The following is a 9,969-nucleotide window of genomic DNA, read 5'->3' on the forward strand; positions in this document are numbered from 1 at the left end:
TAGTGACGTCTGAAGACTCATTCACAGCTTTGGCTAAATCTTCCTGCTGTTCCTTCCCCATCTCATCCTCCAATTCCCCACAGACTGAAACCCAGGCCCTGTAACTACAGTTCCTTTTTAAGATCCGTGTGGTTTCAGACGTATTGCTAGAGCTCCAATTTCCTCCTTTGTAAAACTGGGATAATAACGTATACTTTACCACATTTACAACGTTGATGTGTGGATTAAATAAGATGAGGAATGGGAAAATGCTTTGTAAGCTAAAAACCATTCTGCAAATATATAGGATTATAAATGTCCCACTAAGGAAGGCCAGAGGCCTCTGAGTGGGTTCTGAGAGAGAAATCAGAAGTAACTATACTTTTGAGCTTTGTGCTGTGAGGGCTTGTGAATGTTGAGACGATCCTCGGGTTGTCTGTAGTTTAGATGTCAGACTCTGAGGCAAAGCAACTGATACTGCTGGGAGAATGACAGCAGCTCCATTTTGACACGACTGTAGAGTACGCCTGCATTGTATTTTTGGGAAAACGATTACACACACAGGCTTGCATGTGAATGATTCCAGTGACTTCACTGCTGCAGGTCCTGGAGAAACTGCAGGGACGTCTTGAACTGCTGGAGCAGAACTTTCTGGCCACCAAGGACAAGCATCTGACTTTGCAGCAGCGAGTCCACAAGCACGAGTCAACAATTGTTGGTGACTTTGATCCGGAAAGGTCAGGTTTAAATCAATTGTGTAAGGTGGAGGGGTCAAAGGTGACCTCCTTCAGGTGGGATTCTGGTGTGGCTGCTGGCTTAGTGCTTGGAGAGCCACTGGTTTAGGGTCAGCAAAAACTGTGTCACCAATGAACAAAGTGTCACCTCATGCCACAGACAGCATGGAGGACCTGCTGAGTATAAGGTACTGTGCTGGACACTGATCAGATGGAGCACCCAGAACGAACAATTGCCTCCTGGGACAAAGGCATTGTGCCAAAATTTTATAATGTCATTTATAATGACATCCAATTTGTTGGATGTCATTATAATTAGTTTGGAGACCCAGAGGAGTGTAAGAAAACCCTGGAAAGGCTCACATGATAACTACAGAGGGCCCTCTTCTCAAGTTCTCCTCTCCTCTCCCTCTCAGCTTTTTCCTCTCTTCTCTCTCCTCACACCTGCCTTCATTGTCTTTGCCTGGTTCTCTCTTCTGTCCCTCTCTTTCCCCTTTTCTTTCTTTCTTTTTTTTTTTTGAGACACAGTCTTGCTCTGTTGCCCAGGCTGGAGTGCAGTGGCACTATCTTGCCTCACCACAACCTCTGCCTCCCAGGTTCAAGTGATTCTCCTGCCCCAGCCTCCTAAGTAGCTGGGACCACAGGCGTGCACCACCAGTGGTGTTAAAGCTTAAAGTTAAATGATTTCTGAGTTAATTCTCTTTAGAATCTTGGACACTTACTCCAAAGTGAAGTTTCTAACTGGTGGTTTTTAGGGCACTGTATTCTCCTCTCTTCATTCCAAATAATTGTAAGCTGTATTCCAGGACTCAAGGAGAGGATTCTTTCCCTATAATTTCCTGGTATAAATTAAAATAGACTATTTAGTAGGCTTAATATTTGTAAGTTCAGCCCTTTCTATTCATAGCATTTTAATATGGAATTGTTGCCAAAATGTTTAATGGTTTACATTTCAGTCCTAGCGTTCCGTGGTATTTTTTCCCCAAGGTATGATTTTACTTTTTCAAAATAAATGAAACCTCTGTCTACCTTTATTTCAATACTGAGTAATTAGACAGCAAGCATGGGGTTTTAGTATTGATTTTTCCTAAAGGCTTTTCTTGGGGGCTAGGGGTAGAAAGAACTCCACATACTTCTGCTATTTAAAATCAATAGAGCAGGGGTATTTATTTTCCAAGAAATGTCCTGTTTGGGCAGTCGTTTTAAAGACAGGCTTCTGCTCACAGTAAGACCAAAGTTATTCAATGTCTTATTTATAGCCTAGTTGCAACCACAAGGTGCCTGGCACAAATATAAATAAAAAGAGCTTCAACTGCAATTACGTTCCATATACGGGAGAAGCTTTCAACACAGGGGTGAGGGAGGGACCTGGCCTTCCCCAAATCTCAGCTAAAGCCACCTTGGGACAGGCAAAGACTGATCAGCTCCAGATTGGTTCACTTGTTCTCAAATGGGCACAATGTGACAAGGAACAGAATCCCATACAATCCTTGGGTTCTTGATATGTTGAGAACCTTCTGAGTGTTGAGTCCAAAGGCTAATGCAGATGGCTTTCTGGAGGGGCAAGAATTCTGCAAGTTCATTGACTAGTCCCTTGTTTACATCACCTGCTGTGCTCTCATTAAAGCCTTCTCAGTATTACCTTTACAAGGTAATATGCAAAAATATTTGCTTGGATTTCATGCATCTTGCTTATCAGAATGTAGTCCAATAGTAACTTGATTCTTTCACAAAGTAACAGCAGAAGCCAAGAATTCAAGAAATGGGGCTCTACCTTCATCAACCACTTCTCCCTGAGAGTTTCGGCATAAAATCTTATCTTCTGCTTTATAGAAAATATCACAACTTCCTCAAAAATGTCTCCTCCATCTCCAAATCCCCATGTTGTCACCTCCTCTCCCTTTCTGAATTTGCTCTCCAATCTCTCTAACCACGGCCCTTGAACCCATCGCTTTCTACTACCTTGAGGTCTTGCTCCATCATTTATTTTATTATTATTATTTCTATTTTTTTCTTGGTCAGCACCAACTGTATATTATTATTAGTAGTAGTATTTGAGATGGAGTCTTGCTCCGTTGCCTAGGCTGGACTGCAGTGGCACGATCTCAGCTCACTGCAACCTCCACCTCCTGAGTTCAAGTGATTCTCCTGCCTCAGTCTCCAGAGTAGCTGGGGTTAAAGGCACGTGCCACCATGCCTGACTAATTTTTTTGTATTTTTAGTAGATACAGTGTTTCACCAGGTTGGCCAGGCTGGTCTTGAACTCCTGACCCCAAGTAATCCACTCACGTTGGCCTTCCAAAGTCCTGGGATTATAGGTGTGAGCCACTTCCCCCAGCCTTATTTCTTTTAAACTTTCTTTCTTTCTTTCTGTTTTTGAGACAGAGTCTCACTCTGTTACCCAAGCTGGAGTGCAGTGGCATGATCTTGGCTCGCTACAACCTCCGCCTCCTGGGTTCAAGTGATCCTCCTGCCTCAGCCTCCCAAGTAGCTGGGACTACAGATGCATGCACCACCCTGCCTGGCTATTTTTTTCTTTTTTTTCTATTTTTAGTGGAGACAGGGTTTCACCATATTGGCCATGCTGGTCTCGAACTCCTGACCTTGTGAACTGCCCGCTTCGGCTTCCCAAAGTGCTGGGATTACAGATGTGAGCCACCGCTCCCACCCCCTTTTAAACTTTCAGTCTCTCCTTGTCCCCTGCTTCATTCTCTTCTGCCAGCAAGATCACAATATATTTTTCTATATTTTATTCAATTATCACTTTGTTTTTTTCATGCTTAGATCTTTGTCCCACCACTTATTGAATAGGGAAGCATTTCCCCACCGATTGAAAAAGCCCTTTATATCAGATACAAAACCTTCATGTGTATATAGAACTGTTTCTATTCCATCCATTGATCTATGTTTATATTTCTACATTATCCACACAGTTTAGAATTATTATAGGTTAGTGTATATTTAAAAATTTCTTCTTTTTAAAATTTTCTTTTAGCTATTCTTACACATTCCTCTTACTAATAAACTTTACAATCAGCTCACCAAGTTTCTTAATAAAATTTCATGAGGATTTTGCTTAGGATTGTATTGAATTTGTAGGTTAAATTGGGAAGAACTGAAATCTTTGCAGTGAGTATTCCCATCCAGGAGCATGTTTCCTTCATGCGGATTTTACACATATTTTTGTTAAGTTTACTACTAGCTATTTTGTAGTTTTTCTGAGTATTGTTGACAGATGTTTTATCTAATTTATATTATAGGAAACATTTATATATTATATATTTAACTTGTACTGGGCTACCTTATGCAATTCTGTTCTTAGTGTTTTGTTGATTTTTAGTTGATTGTCTTCATTTTTAGGTATGACAATCCATAGTCTAAAAATATTAATAAGCTTCTTACTCTAGAATATTTTTATTGTACTTTATTTCTTTTCTCTCCAATTCTTACGTATCTCATTTCTTTTTCTTTCTTTATTTCATTTGCTAGGTTTTCCAGAACAGTATTGGATAATGAATACTAGTGAAAGACAGCATTTTTTAAAAATTTCAGACAAAGGTTCACTCTTGTCCAGGCTAGAATGCAGTGACACAATCATAGCTCACTGCAACTCAAACTCCTGGATTCTGGGATCCTCCCACCTCAGCCTTCTAAGTAGCAGAGACTACAGGTGCATGCCACCATGCCCAGCTAATAAAAAAAAAAAAATTGTAGAGACAGGGTCTCTCTCTGTTGTCCAGGCTAGTCTCGAACTCCTGGGCTCAAATGATCCTCCCATGCCTTGGCCTCCCAAAGTGTTAGTATTACCGGCATGAGCCATGAAAGACAGCTGTCTTGTCATGCTACTAATAATAATGAGAATTCTCTCAAGTATGAGTCAAGTAGTAAGCTTCATCAAGAGAGTTTTCTTCTACTCCTAGCTTTCTAGAATTAGGGCTTTTGTTGTTATTTAATTTAAGAAAATGTTTAATCAAATGGGATTTAGAAATCTAGTTTTTCTCCTTTAATCTATCAATGTAGTGGAATATATTAATAAATATCCTAATGTTGAACCACAGAACGAATTGGTCAATCTTCCCTTTTCTTTTCATTTTCTGGAAGAGTCTAATAACAAAGGATGTATCTATTACTTAAAAATCTTGGTAGAATTACGTTTAGTGAACTCTAAGTTTCTATACAAGTGCTTCAGGGGTCTGTATATACTTGATTTAAATCTCTCCTTTAAAAATATATGTTGAAATATATACTTTCAAACTGTAATAAATTACATTTTAAACTACATAATACATAAGAATTAATGTATTAGAGACACTGAAAAATTTTTAAAAAGGCTTGGTAGAATTCACCCATTATCTGATTCTTCATTTTTGACAATTTCCATTTTTCTCTGGTTTTTAGTCTTTTCATATTTTCTACTTTTTAAAGTGAATTTTAATAATTTATGTTTTCCTAGAAACTTGCCCAATTCACCTAAATTTTAAATGGTGTTGATATGAAGTTTTCAATGCCTTTTGATTTAAAATGTTTCCTATTTTTCCTTTCTCAGTCTTAATGTTATTTATTTCTCAGTCAGATGTCCAGTGGTTCGTTTTATAGATATTTTGGAAAAAAAACACGTTTTATCTTACTAATCAAATTCTTTTAAGTCTTATTTATTTCTAGTAATTTTATGAATCCTTTTCTTTTCTGAGGTTTATTTTATACTCCCCTTTCTATCTTCCTGTTTTGAATACTTAGTGTATTGATTTTTTCCCCCAGTAATGCATTTTAAGACTATCAGTTTTCCTCAGCATACTGCTTTAACTGCATTACATTGGTTTTCATATATTATTCACTCATTTGTCATCGACTTGTAAGTTTGGGTGGGCTTTTTCTAGTGACAAGAGAATGCATAATTTTTAATATTTTGGATTTTCTTAAAATTTTTATTCATGGAATGATACAAGGTACATTTTTATAAATGTAATGATTCGAAGAAAAGGGATTCTCTTTGTTGGGAAAAATATATATTTATATACACATACATATATGCTCATATAGATTAGAACTTGTTAATTATTCAGCTATCTTATATTCTTCTTCTATTTAAATTAACATAACAAGTATTTCCATAGAATCCCAGTTCTTAGAATCCCTTATAAAGGATCTCAAAATCATCATATCTAGATAAGCAAGGTACAGTATTGTCATCCCAGGTTATAAGTGAGACATTGGAGGCTCAGAAATACTACGTGATTTACTCAAGGATACACAGCTAATGGACAGCAGGCGAGGATCACAGCCCAGGCTGTCAGAGAAGCTATGAACAGTCATGTGGGTGCCCATTATCCTTCGTGTCAGAAGGCAGGCCACACTAATAATATACATCAATTCTGTATTCAAGAACTGTTGTTATTAATCAGAATGCCAGCTACATAGCCCGGAAGATGCCTGTGTGTTTATGTTTACTTAGAAAAATGGAAGGTGAAATCTTCAAGCTGGAGATGCTACTTGAAGATGTTAAAGAGAAAATGGATGAAAGCAAATATACTTCAGCTCCTTCTCTTCCTGTGAGTTTTCCATTTACCCTGGATGACTTGGCCTCCACCTCCTCTTCACTCTCAAATGAGGTAATACAGCAATGTACAGCCTAATTTTGTGCCAGGAAAAATGATGTTTATGCATTTATAGACTCCTAATTCATGGATTCACTGAATTTCATTTTAATATCTCATGAAAATGTAACTTTCCAAAGTCCCATGAATTATGTTATTTTAAATGGAACTAGCTTGTAAAGATTAGAAGCTATTTCAAGCGTTAAATTTCTGAAACATCTTTATAGCTTAGGATGTAACAATGCTGTTTAAATCCATTAAACCACTGAAGAGCTGTTTCTTCCAAATGAATAAGAAAGTTTTTATGGATCATCCCTGGAAAAAATAATTTCTTTTCTTCATAGTTTTGTACTCACCCTGGCTGGAGTGCAGTGGCACAATCTCGGCTCACTGAAATCTCCACCTCCTGGGCTCAAGTGATTCTCCTGCCTCAGCCTCCTGAGTAGCTGCGATTACAGGTGCACGCTACCACTGCCTGTCTAATTTTTTATATTTTTGGTAGAGACGGGGTTTCACCATGTTAGCCAGGCTGGTCTTGAACTTCTGACCTCAAGTGATCCACCTGCCTCAGCCTCCCAAAGTGCTGGGATTACAGGCGTGAGCCACTGCACCCTGCTTGTGCTCCCTCTTCTAAATAAAGAATAGCACCCTCAGTGAAATAATTATTTCCCATGAATCCACTTCTGCATTTTCCTTCTCTCAAGTTAAATTCTTTTGGATTTCTAAATATGCAAGATTGGGAATTCACATCAACCACCACTGTCTTTCTATACGTTTTCCTTTTGTAGCCTCAACTACCAGACCATTCAGATTAAAATTAAAATTCTGAGAAAGGGAGTCATTTAAATAAATACCTTAAATATATACCTTAAATTGACTCTTTAGTTTCATATAGCATTTGAAGCCACAGCCTGGGGCTGATATTCAAACTTGAATGAGGTTTTTGTCAGAGTGAAGGACAAAGTGATAAAGATTATGTCAATGTTAGCCCTTCCAAAGAAGTGTTTGCCTCCTCAAAACACTTACCTGCCTGGCAAAACCTCACTCATTCAAGGCCCAGCTCTAGTGTCAGGTCACTTATGCACCCCTAGTGGCCAGCCACCCTCCTCACCCCAAGCTCCCCCATCCCCTGCACCTGGAGGAACTCTTGGTCCTGGCCTCTGTGTCCCCGCAGCATTGGGTCTCATTTGTCTCTGTGACTCTGCACTCATCTTTAAATCCTGAATGTTAGCCTGAATGCCCAGGAGAGTCGATGCTTCATAGAGGAAGCCCTGAGCCACTGTGGATGTAATAGCCCATCTCAAGGCATCCAAGCAGTCTCCAGACTAGACTGCCCTGCTAGTCTCGGACTTGCAGGAGTGGCGAGTCTTTGTGAGGCCACCTCAGGATGGGTACTGCCCTCCACCTAGTGGCCCCCTGGGGTCTCGATCTGCCCTTCTTTACTAGGTCCCAAGTTTACAGCCACTGTTGTGAAATGATGAAAACTCTCTATATAACTCTGTGATAAGTGGCCCTGGAAAGAGTCTACTGCTGGCATTCTTCATTCACTAAGCAATATATATTGCTATACGCTAGCACTTTCCTAGGTATTGGGGATACAACATGAATAACACAGGCAAATCACCTGCCCTCAAGATGCTCACATTTCTGTGAGAGACACATATATTTAACAAATTAATGTATAATTATGAAATGTTAAAAGTGCAGTGCAGAAAATAATAATACATTCCACATGACTCTGAAGCCAGACTACCTGGGTTCACATACTGCCTCTGTCACTTATTAGCTTTGTGATCTGAAGAAAGTTATTCAATGTCCCTGTGCCTCAGTTCTGTCTTCTGTAAAACGGGGATAATAATACTTGCTTCACAGGGCTGTTACGATATTCAAATGAGTTAATATAAGGGGTGTACTGAAAACAGGGCCTGGCTCACAGTAAGCACATTACTCCTGGGTGTTAGCTATCATGACTATTAAGTAATGAGATATGACCAAAAGCAACTAAATGCAGAAGGTTTGAGTTACTAAGGGAGAAGATTTTTCAGAGAAGGTGAGATTTGAACTGAGTCTTGGAGGATGAGGAGGCAGCTAGGTAAGGAGCTGGGGGAGACAGGGGTGGGGATGCCATGCAGGATGTTATGGTGCCTTAGGGGTGCTGTAGGGATGCTGAACTGATTTTGAGTCACCTCTCGTGGGACTGTGGCACTAATTTAAGTCCTTTTGTGTGGCTCCCTCAGATTCCCAAGGAGCACCCTGGCCACCCTCCTGGGCCTCAAGGCTCAGGTGGAAGTGAGGCAACAGGAACAGCCCAGGGAGGACCGCAGGAGGGCCCCAAGGAGGAGCTCTGCGAGCTGCCCCCCCAGATGTGAGTCCTCATCCCGCAGCTCCAGCAGGCACAGGACATAGCAAGAGGCCCCTTCCTCATGCAGCCTCTAGGGAGGCCATGGGGCTCCCACAGGAAAAGTAGTCTTGGACCATGAGTTACAAAGCCTGTGAGCCTGGCTCCTCACCTGCTCTGTGGCAACCAGAGGGTCCAGCCAGCCTCTGCCACCCTCTGGGCAGAGATCTGAGGGGCAGGATGGCTGGGCTGGGGGACGCGGGGGAGAGGGGCAGGTCGAGTGGCCACATGAGGCACATAGGTTGCTTGCTCCCACCGTCCCAGGGGTGCTAAATTAAATTCCCAGTGACACTTTTCCAGAATGAAGTCATATGATTCCAAATAGTGGAGCTCCCAGGTAGCTCAAGAACTGATTCTAAAATTCAAACTGCTTTCTTTTCTTTCGTTCTTTTTTTTTAAAATTAGTTACCTAAATGGTCATTATGGAGATGCAGTTGCCCAGAACCAGCCAGACCAAGTGGCCACGAGGCTGTCTTCTGACTCCAGGGTAATGTCCTGCAGCCGGGGCCTGGCTGGGTTCTGCTCATTGTTGGCTTTTTAACTAACACCAGCATTGCTGAATGTGACTGTGAAATTGGCATAATCAAGATCACTTGCCTCTTTTCCTAATGGCATCCTGGGTGTTGGTGCTGGTGGGGGCTGGTACTACTGACGGCTTTCCGCTTTCAGCACTCCTGAGAAACGTGGCAGGCATACCTCCACCAGGGCTTCTCCAGCTTCTCCAAGCCTACGAGTCAGCTGCAGATCTTGTTAAAATGCAGGCTCTAATTCAGTAAGTTCGGGGCGAGCCTGCAGTCCTGCATTGATAACAAGCCTCAGGTGATGCCAAAGCTGCTGGTTCTGGCCTGGGGACCACACTTTAAGTTCTAAGGGTCTAGAGATTATTTCATTTTGAATGAACTGGAAATGCTGGGATTAACAACCCCGGGGTCTTAAATGATAGCAATATTATGATAAGCAGTAAACGATATAATAATTCTGTTGGTTCAGAGCTTTACAGTTTACAAAGACTTTTTACAGAGGAAGAGTAGTTTAGAAAGGTGAGATTTGTTCAGGGCAAATGACAGGTGATATTAAAGCCCAGTTCACCAACTTGGGTGCAGAGGCACCTCCCTGCATTCTGCTAATGTAAATCTGCCTTAAATGTCAAGTGCAAGAGTAACCCTGTAAGCTTAGCAGTGATTAAAAAAAAAAAAATTAAAAAACTTAAAAAACCAGAAAAAAAAGGGATGAAAAAACCCTTATTTTTCTTAAATTATAAAAC

General features: G+C 40.7%; 1 protein-coding gene across 1 annotated transcript in view; it reads left to right on the plus strand.

Annotated features, from left to right (window-relative positions):
* AKNAD1 (AKNA domain containing 1) overlaps window positions 1-9,969 on the plus strand; it is a 41,435-nt gene that overhangs the window by 14,085 nt on the left and 17,381 nt on the right. Inside the window, exons 6-9 of the mRNA XM_064372749.1 lie at window positions 583-716; window positions 6,166-6,322; window positions 8,545-8,672; window positions 9,111-9,192. Coding sequence (XP_064228819.1) covers window positions 583-716; window positions 6,166-6,322; window positions 8,545-8,672; window positions 9,111-9,192 — 501 coding nt within the window. The remainder of the gene's footprint in view (window positions 1-582; window positions 717-6,165; window positions 6,323-8,544; window positions 8,673-9,110; window positions 9,193-9,969) is intronic.

The sequence above is a fragment of the Aotus nancymaae genome, unplaced genomic scaffold (genome assembly GCF_030222135.1).
Source record: "Aotus nancymaae isolate 86718 unplaced genomic scaffold, 86718_ANA_hifiasm-v0.15.2.pri h1tg000007l, whole genome shotgun sequence".
NCBI classification, from domain to species: domain Eukaryota; kingdom Metazoa; phylum Chordata; class Mammalia; order Primates; family Aotidae; genus Aotus; species Aotus nancymaae.